Source organism: Poromitra crassiceps, assembly GCF_964638095.1.
Source record: "Poromitra crassiceps genome assembly, chromosome: 5".
In the NCBI taxonomy this organism is placed as follows: Eukaryota; Metazoa; Chordata; class Actinopteri; order Beryciformes; family Melamphaidae; genus Poromitra; species Poromitra crassiceps.
In genome coordinates this window covers 14,946,040-14,971,362 of record NC_139642.1, presented here as the reverse complement: position 1 = coordinate 14,971,362, position 25,323 = coordinate 14,946,040, and the positions used below count along the sequence as shown (strand labels likewise).

Sequence of the window (25,323 nt, the reverse complement as noted above, 5' to 3'; positions counted from 1 at the left end):
CTAGAATAGTCTAAATGTGTGTGATCTGATTAAAGAGATAGTTCATTGATGCAGTGGTTTTGGGGAATTTTACAATTTGTTGCGAAGCTAGTTGCGAAGCGCATGCCATTTTAGCAATGGGCTTATGAAACGACTTGGAATAATGTTTTTTTTTTTTTAATCATTTTGGAAATAAATTGTAATCTGCGATTCCCTGGCTGGGAATCGCTGGCCCTGTTGATGCATCGTTATGTCTTGTCTTCTCTCGCGGGTGTTAGTCTCCCATCTGAAATAAACAAACCCTGTTGACTTCTTCTGCTTCCGCTGCACAGGCAGAGGTGTGAACTTCATGTCACACTGTCCACCCTCGGTGTTAAACGGTGCAGGCAGCAATCTAAAAAAAACTCACTGGTCTCTCAACTCAGCAATCTCTCAACTCACTGGTGACGATAGAGACAGTCCGCATGTCTGGGAACGCCCACAAAATGTTAAACGGCTGGCGCGCGAGTGGGGTAAAACCGCCCATATATCTCATGGGCTGACTCACCAAAAGACGGTGCTGCGGCTCTAAACTACAGGTTTGGAGGTTCTAGAGCAGAACACAAGACGTCTGCTCAGATGTGCGTTTACTGCGGTGGTTAAATCCCCGATCGTGCCTGGCTGGGCTGGGCTATCAGCTAAATTCTAACTTTGCTGAATGGATAGAACGGGGTTTTTTACCCCACCCTGACCACGCCCCTAGGCAGGCTGAGCCAGCTAAACCAGCGTCTATGACGAGACGTGGCCTCAACCTATAGAGCAGTGTTGACTCATTCTAGACTCAAACTCCCAGCAGGTTGTTTGACAAAGAGTTCGTCTTTTCCAAGCGGAACATCACAGCCAATCAAATTCCAGTATGTCGGGGACCAGACCAGCAGGAGGAAGTAGGTAGTTAGCTAACAACTCGGCATACAAACATCGGTCTCGGGCGGTATTATTACGCTATACCAGACGGTACGATTTGAAATACCGTCAAAAGTACAGATGCTCCTCTTACTCAATTAAACTGATACAGAGGCGCTGTATTGAGGCGATGTATTGTAGTGCACGGCACATGCCAGCAGAGGTCAGTCTCTACTGGTGGAACAGGCAGCTGAGCTGAGAATGAAGGCCACTGTGAGCGGTGGCGCATACAGGACTAGTAAAAAAGAGAAACGGCTCTGCCGCTGTTTGGTAGCATTTCAGGTTGAGTCCAGACGGAAAGGCTGAGCTAGACAACACGGACGAAGCTGTGTGCACTGTTTGACTCAAGGAAGCTGTGGCTATTCACCAGTTTCCTGGTGAGACCGTGGGCCATGACACCCTCCCTCCCTGTTTCCAGCTGCCGGTTGCCTGTTTCCGCTCCAGGACCGTTCATAGCGAAAGAGACTGAAAATAATCATAATAATTGTTGTGACTTTGTACCTACCTATGTCTTGTAATGGAGCTCCCCAGCACAATAATTTCACACGTGCATAATTGTACAACGGAGTGACAATATCTTGAATCTCGAAAGAGAGAGACCGCTAAAGCTACGTTCAATGACCAAATAATAAGAGTTCCAGTTTGGACGTTTAGCCTTCAAAACAAAAGCTGCCGCTATGCAACCACATACTATTTTTAGCAATTCCGGCTAAAATAAGCCCGTACAGTACGAGTGAATTGACATTCACCTCGTTTTTGTAAAATATCGCCGCTATGCAACCACACACGTTAGCCATTTCGGATAAAATAAGCCAAACGTTCCCACTCTTTGACAGCGGCGCGTACCTACTTGCTGCTGAAATTTTTTAAACAGGAAGTCGACAACCGGCAACCGCTGAGAATCATGGGAAACGTAAGTCCAGGAATAAGGTGAATAGAGGTAAGGCCACGGGGAGCCGCGGTAGGGCTGGGTATCGTTTAAAAATGTACGATACCAGTACCAATACCAGTACCCTTAAAGTGATGCCGATACCAATACAGTAATTAATTCAATACCTTTTTTTTTTTTTTGCTCAACTGCCAACTGTCATCACATACAACGCGCTCCACTTCACCACCACACACTGTATGGGTTGTAGCTGCTGCGGTAGTGGGCCAATCACACGTCACATTAAATCCAAGAATGCTTGTGGTGATTGGCTACAAGCAAAACCATACTGAATAGTCATTTTTTTCTAGTGAGTGAGTGAGTGAGTGAGTGAGTGAGTGTGTGTGTGTGTGTGTGTGTGTGTGTGTGTGTGTGTGTGTGTGTGTGTGTGTGTGTGATCTTACCACCATGAGAGGCCACTCAGAGGCAGATAGGTACTGTGTAGACTGTGGAAGGCTCATGCTGATCTGCACTACAAACACAGACAGACACAATTAGATCAACTGGATCAATCAATGAATAACATTGATTTCTCTAGATCAGTGCTTCAGTACCCCCTTTCCCTGATTTCTCAATCCAAGTACCCCCTTTACCCGACTACAACCTTTTGCTTAGAAAACGGCAAGAGAAAACTATAGCAATGATACAATAAATTAACAATAAGCCACCTTTTGAAGAATATAACATTACAAAATAAGAAAAGGAGTGAAAGAGTAGCAATTAGTGCCTCCTGAGCAGATTTATTTTAACGTTTCATTTATTTTCATGATTTATTCTTACACTTTTCAATATTCCCCTTTTTCTGAAGTACCCACTGTAGTACCTCCATGTACCCCTAGGGGTACGCGTACCCCAGTTTGGCACACTAATTAGAGTGTGTGTGTGTGTGTGTGTGTGCGTGTGTGTGTGTGTGTGAGCGCGCGTGCGTGCGTGTGTGTGTCTGTGTGTGTGAGCGCGCGTGCGTGTGTGTGTGTGCGTGTGTGTGTGTGTGTGTGTGTGTGCAGGCGCGTACGCTGTATACTCCAGGGTTTGGGGGAGCTGTTCCCTTTGATCTCCTGGATGCTCAGGATGAAGATGTAGGGGCCGTCCTCCCAGCTCTTAGCCGCGGCGTCGACGTGAGTCTGGACCAATCAGGAGAGACGTTACATCATCCCCTCTCTCCGCTCAGAAAGTCACACACAAAGACACAACTCTGAGATGAAAGTCTGTGGCTCACTGACCTGTTTGTGAGCGACAGCATCTTTCCCCGTAGCTACTGACACATTAGACTGAGAGAGAGAGAGAGAGAGAGAGAGAGAGAGAGAGAGAGAGAGAGAATGAGAGAGAGAGGGAGAGAGAGAGAGAGAGGGAGGGAGAATGAGAGAGAGAGAGAGAATGAGAGAGAGAGAGAGAGAGAGAATGAGAGGGAGAGAAACAGAGAGAGAGAATGAGAGAGAGAGGGAGAGAGTGGGAGGGAGACAGAGAGAGGGAGAGAGAGAGAGGGAGGGAGGGAGAATGAGAGAGAGAGAGAGATAGAGAGAGAGAGAGAGAGAGAGTGGGAGGGAGCGAGGGAGAGAAACAGAGAGAGTGGGAGGGAGAGAAACAGAGAGAGAGTGGGAGGGAGAGAAACAGAGAGAGAGATGGAGGGAGGGAGAGAAACAGAGAGAGCGAGAGAGAGTGGGAGGGAGGGAGAGAAACAGAGAGAGAGGGAGAGAGAGAGATAATTAAGTACCTTTAAAGTCATGCATTCATTTGCAAAAGCCTTTTTTTTTGTTCAAATCCTTGTCCAGACCTTGGGTTTTGGATGGTCCACCTCTCTCCTCCTCCTGCCTGGATTCTTCTCTGTGGTTGTCTGAGGCAGTGAGAGAGACGGGTCCATTTAGTCGAGACAGAGAGGGATTTTATAGACCAAAGGGCTAATTGATTAACGGAGGAAATAATCAACAGATGAATGGATAATGAAAGTAATGGTTAGTTGCAGCGCTACGAGAACAGCGGGTAGTTTCAGTAGAGAGAGACGGGTAGAGAGACAGACAGGCAGAGAGACATACCTGTTGTGACTCTGTGAGTCTGACTGGCACGTCAAACTCCTCCACGTTGAACTGTATGGTAAAACAAACACACCCCTCATCAGAACATAGCCACAGCAAACAGCCACAGCCACTTTATCACATATGTTTTTGGCTTTGCCCAAAATTAGTAGATTTTTGGCATTCCATATTTAACACATTCACTGCCAGCCGTTTTTCAATACTGTAGTTAGCTTCTGCCAGAGGGTTTTTTTGAGGATTCTGGCTCATTTTACAAGAGCCGAGGATTCTTTTCTGCTTGGACTTTGTGAACACAAAGTTCACAAAAGTACTAATAGAATGTGTGCTTTCTCTGTCTAAAAGAGTTAGTTTGTAGAGTTAGTAGTTATGTAGATATTAGCCGTTGAGTACAGCATGGTTTCAGAGATTTTCAGAGAGTTTTGAGATAAATGGATTTTTAGAACCACCTCACGTGCCTGTGATTATGGGTGCCCTTGGGCAAGTCTGTATACTGTATTGTGTTTGTGTGTGTGTGTGTGTGTGTGTGTGTGTGTGTGTGTGTGTGTGTGTGTGTGTGTGTGTGTGTCTCCAAACTCCTCCCTCCGTAGGTGTGTCTCTGGTGGCTTTGCAGTGTTTTGTCACAGGCGAGTTTCTGTTGCCTCACAGATCCCAAAAAAAGAGAGGGGAATCGCAGGAGCGGGGAAGAGGAGAGGAGAGGCGAGGGGGGGGGGGTTAGACACGGGAGAGAAATTCCTTCGCGATCCCCTTCTTCCAATCTTGAGGCGTACTCCGCTCTCGGTGTGCTGCTGCTGCTGCTGCTGCTCGTCTGTGCTGCTGCTGCTGGCGGCGCGGCCGCTCTCGGGCGAGTCTGGATTACTGTAAAACGGGCTCGTTCGTTTCTTGGGGTGTCGGTTGAGAGCTTTGATGAAGCTTTTGCGATTCTGGTCTTATTTATGCTCAAAGGTACTCGAGTGTGTGTGTGTGTGCGCGCGCGTGTGTGTGTGTGTGTGTGTGTGTGTGTGTGTGTGTGTGTGAAATCGAAAGCGTTTTCGCCAAGCCATTTCCTTGAGAATGGCTTCCTCCCGCGGCTGTTTTTGCTCGGCTTTCTCTCTGTCTGGAGAGCACTGTCGCCACTTAGTTGGTCGGTAAAATAGATTATACACATTCAATACCTCCAATATTGGTATAGGAGACGTAAAAGGGTTTGATCGATGTCCCACCGTCAAAAAATAATAATTTTTTTTTAAGCTGAGATATCTCGTCATTGGCAGTGAACCGTTGGATTCTGTAAGCCGAGATATCTCGTCAATGGCAGTGAACGTGTTAAAAAGAATTCTGATATACTGGAAATATCCATTGAACCTCTTGCCATAATTGCAATCTTTGGTGTGGTCCCGCGTGATCTCTCCCTCAACCAATGCAGTAAAAAGATGATAGCGTTTGGTGTGCGTGTGTGTGTGCGTGTGCGTGTGCGTGTGCGTGTGTGTGCGAGACCTTTTGGGACATGTCATGCTGGCAGGTGATTGGACGATACTGGTGGAAGACGTAGAAGCCACTCCCTCCTGTTGACCACACCGTCGACGAGTTGAAGTTCTTTTTAATCTCGTCGTCCTGGACCACCCACAGGTAAACAAGTCAACAAGCAAGCAAACAAACAAACAAACAGGCAGGCCGGCAGAGAGACAGACAGACAGTACATGTGTGTCTCTCTAAGAAATATAATTGAATTCAACGGATTCCAAAAGATGTTGGGACTGAAGGTCATTTCCACAGTAACACACAGAAGAAGAATTTTAAATCAATAATGAATCAGTAATAACGCAATGTTAATTACCCTGCCTGTTCTACTGGCTTGTGTCTGGTTCTGGTGATTTGTGTCTTGTTCTACTGACTTGTATCCTGCATGTTCTACTTTTTTGACGTCTGACCCAGAACGTCTTTCCAACAACCTCCAGAGAAGGAACAGGAAGTGGGTGGAGGTGGAGGTGGAGGTGGAGGTGGAGGTGGAGGTGGAGACAAAGTCAAAGTGAGAGTCCCCCAAGCCCACTTGGAATCTTACCCTGCCTGTTCAATTGAATACTAAATAATAATAACCGATTGTTAATATTGAACTGAGCGCCGTGGTCCTAGTGCCGTGGTCCTAGTGCCGTGGTCCTAGTGCCGTGGTCCTAGTGCCGGTGGTCCTAGTGCCGTGGTCCTAGTGCCGTGGTCCTAGTGCCGTGGTCCTAGTGCCGTGGTCCTAGTGCCGTGGTCCTAGTGCCGTGGTCCTAGTGCCGTGGTCCTAGTGCCGGTGTGAGTGTTGATTTTCAGTTAATGTGTTAATATTTAACTTCTGGGCTCAGGTGTTTACAGTGTGACTCAGCCAATCAGGATCCCAGGACGTGTGTAATGTGGTTTTATGGAGCGGCACATCCACAGAAAACCACAGAGGAAGAAACACTGCAGCTAGTCAAGAGGAGCATGAAGCCTGCAGGTCAAGAGGTGAAGGCTAGAATAGATGATTCAAATAGATACCTCTATTAGCTCAGAGTGTACAGTTCTATCGTTTTGACCTGTTTGAGGGACGCGTAGCCGCGAGCTAGTGAGAAAAAAGGAGAGCAGCCGCGCGATGCCCTGGGTTTGCGTGGTCCGTGAAGCAGCTTCTGGCGATGATGCTGGACACCAGGAGCCGAGTGCACCAGCTGGGCGTACGCCTAGGTGTAACGCTACGTCCGACGTAGAACTCAAAGTTACGACTAACTTAATTTTATGACTAGTGCACCATGTAGTCTTAAGCCCTGTATGCGCTGCGCCTGGGTGTAACTTTTACGTCTGGTATGGAGCAGGCGTAAAAGTTACACCCAAGGCGTACCCATACTGACTGACAGCTGTCTCATCTTGATCTGCGCTGTCAGTGCCGTTCAGTCCTGTGAAGCGGGGGAATCTTCTCCAAAAATATCGATCGATATATATGTGCTGTAAATGGCCGTTTTGGGCGCAGGACCTCCGCTCGTCGGCGGGTTTTTAAAAGCTGATGCGTCGGAAGATCTTTCCATTTCTTCCTGACTTGGTCAACTGCCCGCAGTGCGCAGTCTGCCATCGCATTCAGTACTGATTGCACTTGTGATCAAATGCCATGCATCTTGTTTCTGTTTGTTTGTGTTGGCACTGTTAAATTTGGCTGTGAGAACGTTTTCTATGCTTTGAATACAACTCTATAAGTTTGAGCAGAGTTAGGGCTGTCTGTCAGCTGTCTCGAGCTCGTCTGAGAGAAGTGTGTTGCTTGGCAACAAGCACGTATTCACGTGAACGCGCACGTCCGCAGCCACGACCGTGGTAAGTCAGGCTTAGTGCACTCGGTGTAAATTGAAATCACGTCGTCGGGCGTAGCTAAGACCGGCGTCACAGTTACTTAAGACCTACTTTTTTACGGCCAGCTGGTGCACTCGGCTCCAGATTTTGGATGTCGTTTTTATACGAAACGAACCCCTACGTTTCAGTTTGACGACAAACTGCGACTTTCTTGACATGCAAAGTTATGTTTTAAATTGACAAAATTAGCGTTGGCACCCCGTGGCACAATTCAAACGGGATCAAAAAAGTAATCTTATTCTCCGTCCACCGCCATTCATATTTTTCGCAGCGCTGCTACAGGGAGAAAGCAGGAAGTGACGTTTCACTTTGGCTCTCTATTACTAGTCGTCAGAGGAAACGTTATGCAAGTTGTCCTGCAACTGATACTGTTGAAAGGAAAAGGGAATCCACCAGAGAACAAAGTCTTCAGTTCTGCTTGACTCCTTCTTTCATCTCCCCGGCATCAGTTAACCACAGAAACCAGCGGCAAGTTCACGTAAAGAAAATGTTTGAGAGTAAAACACATTAAGACGTAAAACACTTTAGATATAAAGTGGATTTACTCATTCACTAGAACACAAGCTCAATCTGAAGATAAAGATGGCAAAATGTTATCTGAAGACTTGCCATTTCATAAGGTGTGTTTCCATTACAGTTTTTCGCAAAATAATTGCGATATTTCTACAACTTCGACAATGTACAATTGCGACTTGTAGGCGTTTCCATTGAAGTTAAGTTTGGTCTGACGGAGCGCACACCTGAACGCAATTCCCATTAGCCTACCAGCAGCTGCCTGCCACAGTGGATCTGCCCCATATCCCGTCCCCTGCATGCTCAAATCCAACCAATGGTCAATGCAAATCACAACATGAAGTTACAACGCATATAAACGAGCCTGATTATCAATTCAAAATAAAATGAGTCGCAAAATGTTGCTGGCTGCGGTGAATGCAGTGAGCGCGACAGGCAGAGGAAAAAAGCCTAATAGCCTAATAGCCTACAACTGGTCCGATTTAGAGATGGAGGGGGGAAAAGGCTGATTTGGTCAATAATCACAATGTTGTGTAGCTATTATAATTATAACACTGCACCTGAAACGTGTGTAATGTATTACTCACAGTCACTGTATTCACTTCAGTCAGGAGCACGCACCGCACCGGTGTGTGCTTGCTTTTCATCCCCTCGCGCTGTGCCAAATGCGCGCACACAGGCAGCCTGTCACCATGGACCGATTTCTGCCATTAAACATTATCTATTTTATATATATTTTGCATAACACTCGTCTTTCTGCTAGCGTTGCTTCAAAGTTTTCCATTGCTGCGGAGGTTTTGCCACGGCTTATCGAACCGTTTCTTCCTCATTTTTCGCTGCTTTTCCAAAGCAGAATGGGTCACATGACGTGCTAATGCGAAAAAACTGTTTCCATTACACTTTTGCGATAAACTGCTATATCGACACGTCTGAAAAACCACCTCATGAGAGCGCAAAAACGTTTTGCGATATTTGGGAGGTTTTTCGAAATTTACGTGTTTCCATTACCCAATTTCTATTGCGATATTTAGATTTTGCGCATTTCTGAGGGTAATGGAAACACAACTATAGACGGTTTTCACAAAATGGTGTTGCTATTGTATTTCCTGTCAGCTATTGTAATAGCAAACATTGCAACAGGAAGTAAGCTAGGGGCAATTTAGTGGTGGTGGGGGGGGGGTTGGCTTAGTCTGAGAGGGGAGGCCCACAGTCTCAGACTTTGAAAAGGCCTGCAGCAGTAGAGAATAGTCTGAGAGGGGAGGCCCACAGTCTCAGACTTTGAAAAGGCCTGCAGCAGTAGAGTATAGTCTGAGAGGGGAGGCCCACAGTCTCATACTTTGAAAAGGCCTGCAGCAGTAGAGTATAGTCTGAGAGGGGAGGCCCACAGTCTCATACTTTGAAAAGGCCTGCAGCAGTAGAGTATAGTCTGAGAGGGGAGGCCCACAGTCTCAGACTTTGAAAAGGCCTGCAGCAGTAGAGTATAGTCTGAGAGGGGAGGCCCACAGTCTCATACTTTGAAAAGGCCTGCAGCAGTAGAGTATAGTCTGAGAGGGGAGGCCCACAGTCTCATACTTTGAAAAGGCCTGCAGTAGAGTATAGTCTGAGAGGGGAGGCCCACAGTCTCAGACTTTGAAAAGGCCTGCAGTAGAGTATAGTCTGAGAGGGGAGGCCCACAGTCTCATACTTTGAAAAGGCCTGCAGCAGTAGAGTATAGTCTGAGAGGGGAGGCCCACAGTCTCAGACTTTGAAAAGGCCTGCAGTAGAGTATAGTCTGAGAGGGGAGGCCCACAGTCTCAGACTTTGAAAAGGCCTGCAGTAGAGTATAGTCTGAGAGGGGAGGCCCACAGTCTCAGACTTTGAAAAGGCCTGCAGTAGAGTATAGTCTGAGAGGGGAGGCCCACAGTCTCAGACTTTGAAAAGGCCTGCAGTAGAGTATAGTCTGAGAGGGGAGGCCCACAGTCTCAGACTTTGAAAAGGCCTGCAGTAGAGTATAGTCTGAGAGGGGAGGCCCACAGTCTCAGACTTTGAAAAGGCCTGCAGTAGAGTATAGGAGAGAGGGGAGGCCCACAGTCTCAGACTTTGAAAAGGCCTGCAGTAGAGTATAGGAGAGAGGGGAGGCCCACAGTCTCAGACTTTGAAAAGGCCTGCAGTAGAGTATAGGAGAGAGGGGAGGCCCACAGTCTCAGACTTTGAAAAGGCCTGCAGCAGTAGAGTATAGGAGAGAGGGGAGGCCCACAGTCTCAGACTTTGAAAAGGCCTGCAGCAGTAGAGTATAGGAGAGAGGGGAGGCCCACAGTCTCAGACTTTGAAAAGGCCTGCAGCAGTAGAGTATAGGAGAGAGGGGAGGCCCACAGTCTCAGACTTTGAAAAGGCCTGCAGCAGTAGAGTATAGGAGAGAGGGGAGGCCCACAGTCTCAGACTTTGAAAAGGCCTGCAGCAGTAGAGTATAGGAGAGAGGGGAGGCCCACAGTCTCAGACTTTGAAAAGGCCTGCAGCAGTAGAGTATAGGAGAGAGGGGAGGCCCACAGTCTCAGACTTTGAAAAGGCCTGCAGCAGTAGAGTATAGGAGAGAGGGGAGGCCCACAGTCTCAGACTTTGAAAAGGCCTGCAGCAGTAGAGTATAGGAGAGAGGGGAGGCCCACAGTCTCAGACTTTGAAAAGGCCTGCAGCAGTAGAGTATAGGAGAGAGGGGAGGCCCACAGTCTCAGACTTTGAAAAGGCCTGCAGCAGTAGAGTATAGGAGAGAGGGGAGGCCCACAGTCTCAGACTTTGAAAAGGCCTGCAGCAGTAGAGTATAGGAGAGAGGGGAGGCCCACAGTCTCAGACTTTGAAAAGGCCTGCAGCAGTAGAGTATAGGAGAGAGGGGAGGCCCACAGTCTCAGACTTTGAAAAGGCCTGCAGCAGTAGAGTATAGGAGAGAGGGGAGGCCCACAGTCTCAGACTTTGAAAAGGCCTGCAGCAGTAGAGTATAGGAGAGAGGGGAGGCCCACAGTCTCAGACTTTGAAAAGGCCTGCAGTAGTAGAGTATAGGAGAGAGGGGAGGCCCACAGTCTCAGACTTTGAAAAGGCCTGCAGTAGTAGAGTATAGGAGAGAGGGGAGGCCCACAGTCTCAGACTTTGAAAAGGCCTGCAGCAGTAGAGTATAGGAGAGAGGGGAGGCCCACAGTCTCAGACTTTGAAAAGGCCTGCAGCAGTAGAGTATAGGAGAGAGGGGAGGCCCACAGTCTCAGACTTTGAAAAGGCCTGCAGCAGTAGAGTATAGGAGAGAGGGGAGGCCCACAGTCTCAGACTTTGAAAAGGCCTGCAGTAGTAGAGTATAGGAGAGAGGGGAGGCCCACAGTCTCAGACTTTGAAAAGGCCTGCAGCAGTAGAGTATAGGAGAGAGGGGAGGCCCACAGTCTCAGACTTTGAAAAGGCCTGCAGCAGTAGAGTATAGGAGAGAGGGGAGGCCCACAGTCTCAGACTTTGAAAAGGCCTGCAGTAGTAGAGTATAGGAGAGAGGGGAGGCCCACAGTCTCAGACTTTGAAAAGGCCTGCAGCAGTAGAGTGTAGGAGAGAGGGGAGGCCCACAGTCTCAGACTTTGAAAAGGCCTGCAGCAGTAGAGTATAGGAGAGAGGGGAGGCCCACAGTCTCAGACTTTGAAAAGGCCTGCAGCAGTAGAGTATAGGAGAGAGGGGAGGCCCACAGTCTCAGACTTTGAAAAGGCCTGCAGTAGTAGAGTATAGGAGAGAGGGGAGGCCCACAGTCTCAGACTTTGAAAAGGCCTGCAGTAGTAGAGTATAGGAGAGAGGGGAGGCCCACAGTCTCAGACTTTGAAAAGGCCTGCAGTAGTAGAGTATAGGAGAGAGGGGAGGCCCACAGTCTCAGACTTTGAAAAGGCCTGCAGCAGTAGAGTATAGGAGAGAGGGGAGGCCCACAGTCTCAGACTTTGAAAAGGCCTGCAGCAGTAGAGTATAGGAGAGAGGGGAGGCCCACAGTCTCAGACTTTGAAAAGGCCTGCAGCAGTAGAGTATAGGAGAGAGGGGAGGCCCACAGTCTCAGACTTTGAAAAGGCCTGCAGCAGTAGAGTATAGGAGAGAGGGGAGGCCCACAGTCTCAGACTTTGAAAAGGCCTGCAGCAGTAGAGTATAGGAGAGAGGGGAGGCCCACAGTCTCAGACTTTGAAAAGGCCTGCAGCAGTAGAGTATAGGAGAGAGGGGAGGCCCACAGTCTCAGACTTTGAAAAGGCCTGCAGCAGTAGAGTATAGGAGAGAGGGGAGGCCCACAGTCTCAGACTTTGAAAAGGCCTGCAGCAGTAGAGTATAGGAGAGAGGGGAGGCCCACAGTCTCAGACTTTGAAAAGGCCTGCAGCAGTAGAGTATAGGAGAGAGGGGAGGCCCACAGTCTCAGACTTTGAAAAGGCCTGCAGCAGTAGAGTATAGGAGAGAGGGGAGGCCCACAGTCTCAGACTTTGAAAAGGCCTGCTGCAGTAGAGTATAGGAGAGAGGGGAGGCCCACAGTCTCAGACTTTGAAAAGGCCTGCAGCAGTAGAGTATAGGAGAGAGGGGAGGCCCACAGTCTCAGACTTTGAAAAGGCCTGCAGCAGTAGAGTATAGGAGAGAGGGGAGGCCCACAGTCTCAGACTTTGAAAAGGCCTGCAGCAGTAGAGTATAGGAGAGAGGGGAGGCCCACAGTCTCAGACTTTGAAAAGGCCTGCAGCAGTAGAGTATAGGAGAGAGGGGAGGCCCACAGTCTCAGACTTTGAAAAGGCCTGCAGCAGTAGAGTATAGGAGAGAGGGGAGGCCCACAGTCTCAGACTTTGAAAAGGCCTGCAGCAGTAGAGTATAGGAGAGAGGGGAGGCCCACAGTCTCAGACTTTGAAAAGGCCTGCAGCAGTAGAGTATAGGAGAGAGGGGAGGCCCACAGTCTCAGACTTTGAAAAGGCCTGCAGCAGTAGAGTATAGGAGAGAGGGGAGGCCCACAGTCTCAGACTTTGAAAAGGCCTGCAGCAGTAGAGTATAGGAGAGAGGGGAGGCCCACAGTCTCAGACTTTGAAAAGGCCTGCAGCAGTAGAGTATAGGAGAGAGGGGAGGCCCACAGTCTCAGACTTTGAAAAGGCCTGCAGCAGTAGAGTATAGGAGAGAGGGGAGGCCCACAGTCTCAGACTTTGAAAAGGCCTGCAGCAGTAGAGTGTAGGAGAGAGGGGAGGCCCACAGTCTCAGACTTTGAAAAGGCCTGCAGCAGTAGAGTGTAGGAGAGAGGGGAGGCCCACAGTCTCAGACTTTGAAAAGGCCTGCAGCAGTAGAGTATAGGAGAGAGGGGAGGCCCACAGTCTCAGACTTTGAAAAGGCCTGCAGCAGTAGAGTATAGGAGAGAGGGGAGGCCCACAGTCTCAGACTTTGAAAAGGCCTGCAGCAGTAGAGTATAGGAGAGAGGGGAGGCCCACAGTCTCAGACTTTGAAAAGGCCTGCAGTAGTAGAGTATAGGAGAGAGGGGAGGCCCACAGTCTCAGACTTTGAAAAGGCCTGCAGCAGTAGAGTATAGGAGAGAGGGGAGGCCCACAGTCTCAGACTTTGAAAAGGCCTGCAGCAGTAGAGTATAGGAGAGAGGGGAGGCCCACAGTCTCAGACTTTGAAAAGGCCTGCAGCAGTAGAGTATAGGAGAGAGGGGAGGCCCACAGTCTCAGACTTTGAAAAGGCCTGCAGCAGTAGAGTATAGGAGAGAGGGGAGGCCCACAGTCTCAGACTTTGAAAAGGCCTGCAGCAGTAGAGTATAGGAGAGAGGGGAGGCCCACAGTCTCAGACTTTGAAAAGGCCTGCAGTAGTAGAGTATAGGAGAGAGGGGAGGCCCACAGTCTCAGACTTTGAAAAGGCCTGCAGCAGTAGAGTATAGGAGAGAGGGGAGGCCCACAGTCTCAGACTTTGAAAAGGCCTGCAGCAGTAGAGTATAGGAGAGAGGGGAGGCCCACAGTCTCAGACTTTGAAAAGGCCTGCAGTAGTAGAGTATAGGAGAGAGGGGAGGCCCACAGTCTCAGACTTTGAAAAGGCCTGCAGCAGTAGAGTATAGGAGAGAGGGGAGGCCCACAGTCTCAGACTTTGAAAAGGCCTGCAGCAGTAGAGTATAGGAGAGAGGGGAGGCCCACAGTCTCAGACTTTGAAAAGGCCTGCAGCAGTAGAGTATAGGAGAGAGGGGAGGCCCACAGTCTCAGACTTTGAAAAGGCCTGCAGCAGTAGAGTATAGGAGAGAGGGGAGGCCCACAGTCTCAGACTTTGAAAAGGCCTGCAGCAGTAGAGTGTAGGAGAGAGGGGAGGCCCACAGTCTCAGACTTTGAAAAGGCCTGCAGCAGTAGAGTATAGGAGAGAGGGGAGGCCCACAGTCTCAGACTTTGAAAAGGCCTGCAGCAGTAGAGTATAGGAGAGAGGGGAGGCCCACAGTCTCAGACTTTGAAAAGGCCTGCAGCAGTAGAGTATAGGAGAGAGGGGAGGCCCACAGTCTCAGACTTTGAAAAGGCCTGCAGCAGTAGAGTATAGGAGAGAGGGGAGGCCCACAGTCTCAGACTTTGAAAAGGCCTGCAGTAGTAGAGTATAGGAGAGAGGGGAGGCCCACAGTCTCAGACTTTGAAAAGGCCTGCAGCAGTAGAGTATAGGAGAGAGGGGAGGCCCACAGTCTCAGACTTTGAAAAGGCCTGCAGTAGTAGAGTATAGGAGAGTCAGAGTAGAGGAGAAGAGAGAGTAGGGCGAGTCTTACGTTCAAGGTGACCATCTCGTTGTTGCAGTGAAAGTTCCTCAGATACCACGAGATATTCAGCTGGACCGGAGAGGAGGAGTCACAGGTGTCGGACAGAACTGCACACACACACAGACAGACAGACACACACAGACAGACACACACACACACACACACACAGACACACAGTAGTTCAGTGTCTCTAGAGGTGGTGTGACTCATGGACTCATTAACTATATGAATAGAGTAGAAGTGAAGGTTCTTGTTGCTCTTGTAGCTGCCATCCTGGAGGGTTGTCTCTTACCTTTGAGTCTGATCAGGGTGCTGGAGGGTTGTCTTGGCTTACCTTGTGGCTCATTTCCATCACATATAACAGCACAGTACAGCTCTACTCGACCTGGTCTTACTCGTCTCTACTTGATATAGACTCTGTTTCCATAGCAAGTTTACTCGCCTCCGGCTATAACGTATAACGTTAAAATTAAATCCATATACAGAACTTTTAAACTGTTTATGAAATACTGGTGCCTCTAAATGACCTACAGTGTACATGGGCAAATGTGACAATCGGACAGGAGAATGGATATCACTTTGTTGTTACTCAAACTCACATGCATGCACTGCGCGGGGGACGGGAGAGGTGCTACGAGGAGAACCCCAGCGGCAGCTCAACAGGCAAGACCGCGGCTTCGCCTGCGGCCTAGCGGAGCCAACTACAAAGGGCTTCCCGAGGAGCGGACTTTCTCTCGCTCAAAACAATTGAAAACCACCGCATGTTAAAGCTGAGCAAGGAGATCGATTTTATTTCACCAGCGCCGAAGGCAGCAACACAAAAGACTGATGGAAATAACATTAACAGAACAGAAGAGAAGGTAAGCCCCACTAAACTGGTATCCAGCATTGACAGTAGATACAGTCAACACGATTCTGCCTGACCAATCAGTCATCTGCAGTGTTTTCACGTCACGGTATGGTACCGGGTTCACAGCGCTGGAACCTCAACAAAGCAGGGACCAAAACTAGCAGGACTCAACCCCGACTCAACCCGGGCTGTCCACGTTTTTGATCGGTGGAATGAGACAAAAAAGCGAGACGAGCTGGGCGGGGCCGCGCTGATACCAGCGGTGGAAATGGGCCACGTGAGTCTGATCAGGCTGCTGGAGGGTTGTCTTACCTTTGAGTCTGATCAGGATGTTGGAGGGTTGTCTTACCTTTGAGTCTGATCAGGATGTTGGAGGGTTGTCTTACCTTTGAGTCTGATCAGGCTGCTGGAGGGTTGTCTTACCTTTGAGTCTGATCAGGCTGCTGGAGGGTTGTCTTACCTTTGAGTCTGATCAGGATGTTGGAGGGTTGTCTTACCTTTGAGTCTGATCAGGCTGCTGGAGGGTTGTCTTACCTTTGAGTCTGATCAGGCTGCTGGAGGGTTGTCTTACCTTTGAGTCTGATCAGGCTGCTGGAGGGTTGTCTTACCTTTGAGTCTGATCAGGCTGCTGGAGGGTTGTCTTACCTTTGAGTCTGATCAGGCTGCTGGAGGGTTGTCTTACCTTTGAGTCTGATCAGGCTGCTGGAGGGTTGTCTTACCTTTGAGTCTGATCAGGCTGCTGGAGGGTTGTCTTACCTTTGAGTCTGATCAGGATGTTGGAGGGTTGTCTTACCTTTGAGTCTGATCAGGATGTTGGAGGGTTGTCTTACCTTTGAGTCTGATCAGGCTGCTGGAGGGTTGTCTTACCTTTGAGTCTGATCAGGCTGCTGGAGGGTTGTCTTACCTTTGAGTTTGATCAGGCTGCTGTTGAACAGAGTTTTAGTGTAGGAGAAGATATGCTGCTTCTTCAGAGACTCCTGAAACACACAAACACACACGGTTACACTTCAGACACTCCTGAAACACACAAACACACACACAGTCAGTTACACTTCACAGACTACAAATTACAATGTGTCTATAGGTAAAGGAATAGTGCAACACCTTTAGAATTAAAAAATAATAAGAACTGAGAATTGGTTTTTCCAATTTTATTATTAGTCATGATGACGACAAACCAAGACTCAACATCTTATTCTGCACTAGAGCTGTCACTTTTTAATCGAAATTCGAATGTAACTTCGAATGTGGGGCGGGGGGGGGGGATGTTTGATATGTAATTGACCCATCTGAATTAAAATAATAATAATATTGGGGGGGTTTTGCGGCGGGGGAATTGTTTTTTAAATGTAATTCCTTGATGATCCAGCAGAGGGCGTTCCGCTCTAACAGCATGACCTATCCTGACCACCTGACATGTCTTCACACAAGTTGTTGTTTGATGAGAGACACAAGACAAAATGGAGGCGGCCGATGCTGATGCAGACAACAACAAAGCCAGGAGCGGACAATCGCAACACTAGCCTCAACGCCACTCACGCACTCAACGCGAAATTAACCAATTAACTTATATATACGGATATATTCGAACAAATTGCGGGGCAATTAAAGTTCGTTGGAACTTTATTTTTGGAAAAATTGACATCTCTATTCTGCACTGTTGTATTGTAAGTACAGCTCATTAACTCATCAGTACTTAGTAACGCTTGATTCACACCAGAAGCAGCGCTTCACGGAAGCGTTGAGCAGGAGCCTTGCCATTCACAGCAGAAGCACTCTGTTTTGCTCCACGCCCTCGCTCTGTTTTGCCCGGCGCTGCGCTGCCTCCGCTCACAATTTGCATTGACTTCATGACTTCATGCCTGAAAAATAGACCAGACGCTGAAACTATTGCTGCAGCATGCGTGCAGCTTGGCTTCAGTGTGGCGTGGCTGAAGTGCTGCGGCCGGTGTGACCGGTCTCCCCTGTTAACAAGGACGCTGAAATGAAACTGCCTCCACTAGGGTTGGCACCATGGACGATGGCATCGACCATCGTCCATGGTGCCAACCCCCATCGACCTCTGACCCTTCTACATCGGACCATCGTGATTATCTGTTTGAATTAAAATTTGGCAGATTTAATAATAAAAAACTCCACTCAACCGCGACACACGGGGGACGCACGGGCGGCATTAAACAAGCGGCAAAGCATACCTTAAAATGTTAAGAAAGAAGAAACTTCACGTTCTCTCCTGTTTTCAACCCAATGTGAATAATGTTACAAGTCTTCAACTGTGAATTCAACTCGCCTGTTTCCAGGAACTCTCTCCATTACATACCGTGTAGGCTGCCTGCTGCTGTGTTTCTATCTCTCCTTAACGTAACCCAATGTTAGGTTCAAAACTGAGCCCACACAAATCTATTCATAAATCATTAATTAACCCCACCCCCCCGTCAACGACGATGCCATCGTCCATCGCGATGTTTCACTGTGGAACCATCGCGATGGTTATTTAGGTGACATCGCACAACGCTAGCCTCCGCGCTGCGTTGCTTCAGCGTTGGATAGGCATCTGGTGTGTTCGGGCTGTAAGGAAGTAAGGATCTGTGGCATGATGTGAATTGGGCTTTTAGTCTGTTTTCTGCAAACAACTTATTTTATTTTTTTCCAACATTGTATTTATTATTTTCAATTAACACATTTAAACATCCATAGAAATGACAATACAAACATCCCATACATATCCAACCTCCCTCCCCTCCCCACAATATCACAACAGAAAAACACAAACAAACAAACACAAAGAAACACACCGACATACAGACCATGATTCTACTGGGGATTAAAGCAGCTACGAGCAACTTTTTCGATTGTTATTAAACAGTATAATTACAATATTGATGCATCACATCTTACCTATAATAGTAGCTGAGACCAAAGCCGTGTGAATCGGAGATTGCTCCCTTGGATGATTATTAAGTCTGTGTCTGTCTAAACTCGCGTCAACAGGGGGCTCTCTCTCTCTCTCCTTATCGCCGGCCCGGCTACCCGGAAGTGAAACGCGGAAGTGAAACCCGGAAGTGAAATGCAGCTGCCTGCCTACCCCGTTTGCGCTGCCTAGCAACATAGCATAAACAATGTGAACGCCACGCATACTCTCGTGAACATCTCTCGTTATATTCTAACAGGTTTTTTGGAAGTTATTTTGTGGTTATGGCTAGGGCTGGCACGGATCAGAAAACCCACGGATCGGATCGCGTGACGGATTTTGAGCCACGGATCACGGATTTTTCGGATCATCAAAAATATATATATATCAGATTTTTTCTCTCAAAATTAGATTTTCGATTAGATTTTTTTAATACTATTATAATTCTCTAACCATTTGTTGCCATGCACAGCTCAAAAAATATTTTTTTCTCATAAGTGACACAATGTATGCTTTTACTCTGAAGGCAGAACGACCCAACGTCCTGTTTTAGGTGGCACTGCTATGCCTAACTTCGTGGCTGTTGCTTGCACCAGTCACATGACACGGGTACAGACCTACAGACCGGACCGCAGGTCAGTCTGGAAATATAACGTTGATGCTACGTTAAGCTACTCAGTGGCCCCACGTGTTGTTTTGTTGTTATGTGTCCTAAGGCGACATATTACCGTCCGGTGATAATGTGTTTGTGAAACGTGTGCGCGCGCGTGTGTGTGTGTGTGTGTGTTGTGGCTCTCGTTATCTTGTGCAGCGCGCAACACGCTGATCGCATTCCTGTGCTTTTTCAGAGGTGTTGAAATAAGTTTGTGTGACGCTGTCTTTAGTAGCCACTAGCCACAGCCTTCAGACATACTTTACAGCAGCGACAAGGGATGAGGAAGCTCACTTGTGCTTGCCATGATTATGCCTGTCTGTGTCTGGCTGCGCTGGGCGTTCTCATACACTAACGTTAAACGTTAAATGAAACGAAAGGGGGGGGGGGGGGGGGTCCGCGGACCATTGACGTTCCGAACCGCGTTCCGAACCGTGGGGGCTGATCCGTACGGGTCACGGATTATCCGTGATCCGTGCCAGCCCTAGTTATGGCCGAAGTGGCTGCTGCAAACCGTTTCATTTCACTTCCTGATCTTCCTTGGCCACAGACAGACTACACTGGCCGATTCACTCTGGGTTCAAGCGAGACTCCTCTGCGTTGGTCTCGTCGACTATTAGAGGTAAGATGTGATGCATTGATATTAAATTTATACTGTTTAATAACAATCGAAAAAGTTGCTCGTAGCTGCTTTAACTAATTTAACTTACATCTTTTCAGTTACATCTTGACTCATGTACAGGTATATAGAGTGGAATATAGAGAGCAAATGGAATAAAGAAATAAAGAAATGCAGAGGAAAACAAAAACAGTCAGTCATTCAAACAGTCCCAGGCGCTTCCATCATGTCGGCCACATCTGTCCTCTCTAGATAACAAATGAAAGGGCCCCAAATGCTGTCAAACAATTCCTGTTTACCCCTGATGACATATGTGATTTTTTCTAATGCAAACAACGTATTAATAATTAATATGTTCCCTAATCTAAAGTGTTACCCTATTTGTTTTTCCCCGTGAATTTAAACAGAACTGTGCATGGCAATAACTCTGAATCAATGTTTCCTCTGGATATGAGTCATATGACTCTACTGGAAACCAGTAACGGCTAATATTGGATTTAGGGCCGGCCCTAAAACTGACAGATGGCTGAGGGAATGAGGTCATGTGACCACGTCTAAACACTACAGAGAGAGACAGGGAAATATGCAAACTCCTTCTTGCTTGGTTCTGTCCTGACTCTGAGGTTACACTACAAGACTATTGTTCTGTCCTGACTCTGAGGTTACACTACAAGACTATTGCCCTGGTTTTAGACAGGATTTCCAGTTGGGCAGACTCTGTCTTTGTCTGCAGTTGTTGTGGTCAGATTTGTTGTGGCCAATTGGCACCAAATGGCCACAACAGAGTGGCGAGTTGGTTTGGGACTGTACCGAGACCACCTCTTCAACAAGGTCTTGGTGCGGTTGTTTTCGGCCCGCACCAGAGTGCGTTTACTGTCTTCACACCTGCCCAAATGAACCGCACATAGGGAAAAAGAGTCTGATTTAACCGGACTAAAGGCGCAGGTGTGAAAACACCCTAAGATTAGACCGATATACTGGATAGATATATTGGGCTTTTTTTAAGGATACGCCAACATGTTTAGAGATTCGCCTATTTGCCATATTGCCGATGTTAAATAGGTTAGGTTAAGTTTATTTGATTTGGACATCACGGAGCATTGGCGATGTTACATACATGTGTGCACAGTAACCAGATACACAGTGTTAAAGCAGCTATGAGCAAGATTTTAGATTGTTATTAAACAGTCTAAATTTAATATCGATGCCTCACATCTTACCTCTAATATTAGACGAGACCAACGCAGAGTAGTCTCGCTTGAAAGCAGAGTGAATCGGCGAGTGTTGTCTTGATGATTTTTGATGATTAGTCTGTCTGCGGGCCGGTGTCATCAGGAAGTGAAATGAAACGGTTTGCGGCAGCCACTTTGGCCATAACCACAAAATTACTAAATTACTTTCAAACAAACTGTTAGAATATAATTGCTACTTTCTGCTCTCGCAAACATCTCTCGCGGTACAGCCCTCATTGCTACTTAGCTTAACGTTCAATCGCCCAAAATACACATTCCAACAGCGCCAGAAACACTCACATGTACTGTGTTTCCCATACATAAAGGAATTTGTGGCGGGCCGCCACAAAAAGATGTTGACAAAAAAAAAAAAAAAAAAAAAATTACAGTGCACCTGAACGCAACATGCAAGATATCCGCTGAATAAGTGTCCAATAAATGTTCATGTCATTCTGGCCAATACTTCTGTTATGGCATTTCAGTCTGGAATATGGAATATCTTTCAATAATCTATGATTTAGCTGCTAAATTGTCAAATACTGCCATCTGCTCGCTACCCAGGCACTTATGTATGTACTTAACCTAACTAACTTAACCTAACTAACTATCCGGTGTGCACAACACTGTCAGCCTAAACTCCGGCTGACACCCCAAAAACCTACAATCCGCTACAGAAAAATGTATATTGTTTGTTTATTAACTGGCCCCTCGCCTTCTATCATTTCACGAAAGTGGCAAAGCAAGTTGAGTATCCCTGACCTATAGGGAGAAATTTAGTTTGTCATTGTAAACCCACAGCACAGTAATGATGACATGTTCTTCATAGATCTAGCCTTTTAATTTTGCTCTTAAGCTTTCTCAAAGTACACCAAATTCATGCATTTTACTTTAAAATGTTTAAAAAAATCTTGCGGGGGGGCATGCCCGCGCACCCCCCTAGGGGGTCTGCGGTCCCCCACCACAAATACTCAAAATCCTGTGGGAAACACTACATGTTGCGATTAAATAATAATCAAAATTTAACGGTCATTTTCTAAGTATATCCATAGGGAGAACTAACAAAGAGGGTTCCCTCTGTAACCAAAGTTACTTCCTCATTTGCCACGAGGCACATGCACTGTACTGATGAGTGCACACAACACAACCCATATCCGCTTTCCTCCATTCTCCATTATAGTAGCGACGTCATTGGAATCACGTGGTTGGAAACAAGCTATTAAGTCAAGTCTCAACTAAGCAGTTAAAACTGACTCGAATCCTCAGCTCTGCCAGAAAGCAGCTTCAAACCCTACTTAACACTCCTCCTATTTCTGTATATGTATACATTGGACTGCACTTGCAATTTTTTGTGATTTTGTCTTTTAGATAATTTCTTTTTGGTATGACCGCTGCACTGCATACTTAGTCTAAGACCAATTCCTTGTATGTGATCTTGCATATTGTGGCAATAAAAGTGATTGTGATTGTGATTCAGAACTGAACTGAACTGATTTCCCTCTTCACTGACTCTTAATGACTCTGTTTACACGTTGGCTTCTGACTGTACTGTGCAGCCTCCTGGTCTGGGTCCATTCCAAATGGGGCAGGGAAATAATATCATATTGATATTGTGATCATATGAGAATAGATAGTGGATAACGATACAGATTTGTCTGTTCCTTTACTTTACTTTACTTTATTGTTTAGTTGGACAGGACAGTGCACATTAATAAAACAGTTTTACACATACAGAATCATCCATACGTGACAACAGTAAATGTGCCGGGATTAGCCGAAGCTAATTTTCACCCGCAGTCCTCGGGACATAGAGAACTAAAAACTACAAGATAAATACAGGATACGGGAATAAAAAAAACAATATAATAAAAATACACAAGGGATAATACATACACAAGGGATAACAATACATACTCAGGATAAAAGCAATACACACAGACAAGATAAAAAAAAAATATATATGATAAAAGATACAATCAATCACCTTTTATTTCAGACCCATTGGTCCATAAAAAACAATACAAAACATAAAAAGCAATACAATAACATTCAAAAGAGATGCAGACAAAGCATCAGCACAGACACCTATGCTAAAAATAAAACCAGTGTATTTTAAAAAACATATAGACTGCAGGTCCAGTGCTTCCAGAAGCAAGACAGGTACCTTGTGTCACTCTGTGATATGTCAGTTAAGGACACAATCATTTTATTTTTTAGATCCAGTGAGTCTACACATGAATCTATGCATAAAATTCCTCAAAACAGCATGAAAAGTACCGTAGGTACATCTCTAGTCACAAACATTTCACTTGCACTGCTCCACCTGGGGAGTTTGAGTAGTATTCTGAAAGCATCATTATATGCCACATTAAGTTTTTTCATTTTCTTACTACTATAGTTGCACCACAGGTGGGCCATATATAGTGGAGTACAGTACGTTCTGAACAAAGCTACTTTAACATAATTTGTACACATGTGAAATTTGCGTGCCAGCATGTTGGCTTGGCCATACAGTTTACCAGACTGACGCTGCACATCGTCATCATCACAGAGATTTCCCGTGGTTGATAGGGTCAAAAGCTTTTGACGCATCAAGGAAACACATAAATATTGTGCTGTTACATGTTCTGTACTTGTGGACAATTTCCTTAAGTGCATAGATACACAGGTCAGTGCCATGTTTATCCAAACTGATTATCTGTGGATTCTATGTATTCTTTAAGCCTATCCATAAGGACCATTTCTAGTACCTTGGATAGTATGCTTGCAAGTGATAAGCCTATAGTTATCTATGCTAGTTAATTTACCAGTCTTGTTCTTGATTACAGGTACCAGCAGGACAGATAACATTGATCCAGGCAGTATTCCATGCATCATTAAACCAGAAAAACATAAAGCAAGTAGCACAGAAATACTATGGCTAGCATATTTCAGGTGTTCCGCTGTTATTTGATCCTGTCCACAGGCTTTGTTCATACAATTTTCCTGGCTTTAAAGACTGCATTACAGTAAAGTGATGTCGTTTTCTGAACTTTGACTATACTAGCTTTACCTATACCGTCCGGTAGTCATTATTTCCACATTACTGATGATTATTTATCAAAAATATCATTGTGTAAATATTTTGTGAAAACACATATAGTCAGGGGAAGGATGGTGTCTTTGCTTTTTTTTATCACAATCTTATGACATCTCACATGTGGCAAGTGGCTTTGACTTACAACTGGACCATTTGGTCCATATCGCCCAGCCAGATTTCCTTATTCGGTGACTCTCGCTGACTTTGTTTACACGTTAACGTTAGCTATCGTTAGTTTCTGACGCAGTGTAACCGACAATGGAGCTTAATAAAACCACACCGCAGCTTTCTGTCCGTCTAAATCCACCGTATTACCGTCAGTGAGCCGTAAAGTCCGGTGTGATCATGCGACACACCGGAGTAACGTTAGGTTCAGTGAAAGTAGATCTGTCAGGCGGAACACAACACAGGCAGGCAGGCAGAGGGAACTCACACTGTCGACGGTCAGGCTCCACTTCCCCGGCTGGGACACGGCCTGGCACGGCCCGGGCCCGCACAGCTCGCTACCGGTCAGCAGCAGCAGCAGTAGCAGGGTGAGGCCCCTCACACCCGGGCCCCCGGCCACAGCTTGACCCGCCACAGAGACACACATCTCTGACTGCCAGCCAGGAACAAGCGACGCGACAACTCACAACAACAGCGCCAACACTGCTTCCTGCTTCCTGGTTACGTCACAGACGCTCACAGAGCGCTGCCTTCAGGTCCCGTGGGAAAGATTCAAGATTCAAGATTCAAGATTCAAGATTCAAGATTCAAGATTCAAGATTCAAGATTCAAGATTCAAGATTCAAGATTCAAGATTCAAGATTCAAGATTCAAGAAATTAGGTCGTTACTTGAGATGAGATGAGATGAGAAGAGAAGAGAAGAGAAGAGAAGAGAAGAGAAGAGAAGAGAAGAGAAGAGAATTATTTATTTGGTCAAGATATGTTTAAATTAACTTGGATTTGAAACAAATTCCTGATCCACAAATGTAGGTTTATTAACCAAAAGCCTGGATTTTGTGTCTTCTTGACTTTAAAATGCTATGGGCTATCAATGACTAATGAGCACTAAGGAAAGTATCCTAATGTAGCATTTACTCAAGTAACCTACTTGTAGCCTACTTTACTTGAGTATTTCCTTTATTGCTACTTTGCTACTATAGTCCACCATGTTTTTGAGTGAAATATTGTAATTTTCACTCCATTGCATTTATTTCACAGCTGTAGCCTAGTTGCTAGTTGCTTGTGTTTTGTATTCCAGCAGCTTAAAAGTGGCTGTGCACAGGCCTCTTCACGTGCCTGGTAATTGTTTTAGTCTGTGTGTGTGTGTGTGTGTGTGTGTGTGTGTGTGTGTGTGTGTGTGTGTGTGTGTGTGTGTGTGTGTGTGTGTGTGTGTGTGTGTGAAAATGCGTGTGATCTCTGACATCCCCCCAACACACACACACACACACACTTACACCCCTGGCCCACATTCATTTAAATTCCGCGTTCCACTTGCACTGGGAACAGACGGGAACGCCCCCTGTGATGTCACCTGAAGCATTACGGTACTTCCTACTT

At 46.6% G+C, this 25,323-nt stretch overlaps 1 protein-coding gene across 1 annotated transcript in view; it reads right to left on the bottom strand.

The window, feature by feature from the left end:
* LOC310777497 (transmembrane protein 87A) overlaps nucleotides 1-24,414 on the bottom strand; it is a 46,754-nt gene extending 22,340 nt beyond the window's left edge. Inside the window, exons 1-9 of the mRNA XM_083637841.1 lie at nucleotides 24,214-24,414; nucleotides 16,195-16,267; nucleotides 14,450-14,547; nucleotides 5,353-5,469; nucleotides 3,880-3,930; nucleotides 3,621-3,680; nucleotides 3,070-3,117; nucleotides 2,862-2,970; nucleotides 2,254-2,321 (exon numbers count right to left, since the gene is read on the bottom strand). Of these exons, the coding sequence (XP_083493967.1) occupies nucleotides 2,254-2,321; nucleotides 2,862-2,970; nucleotides 3,070-3,117; nucleotides 3,621-3,680; nucleotides 3,880-3,930; nucleotides 5,353-5,469; nucleotides 14,450-14,547; nucleotides 16,195-16,267; nucleotides 24,214-24,372 (783 nt within the window). The 5' untranslated portion in view covers nucleotides 24,373-24,414. The remainder of the gene's footprint in view (nucleotides 1-2,253; nucleotides 2,322-2,861; nucleotides 2,971-3,069; nucleotides 3,118-3,620; nucleotides 3,681-3,879; nucleotides 3,931-5,352; nucleotides 5,470-14,449; nucleotides 14,548-16,194; nucleotides 16,268-24,213) is intronic.
* Nucleotides 24,415-25,323: the final 909 nt, after the last annotated feature.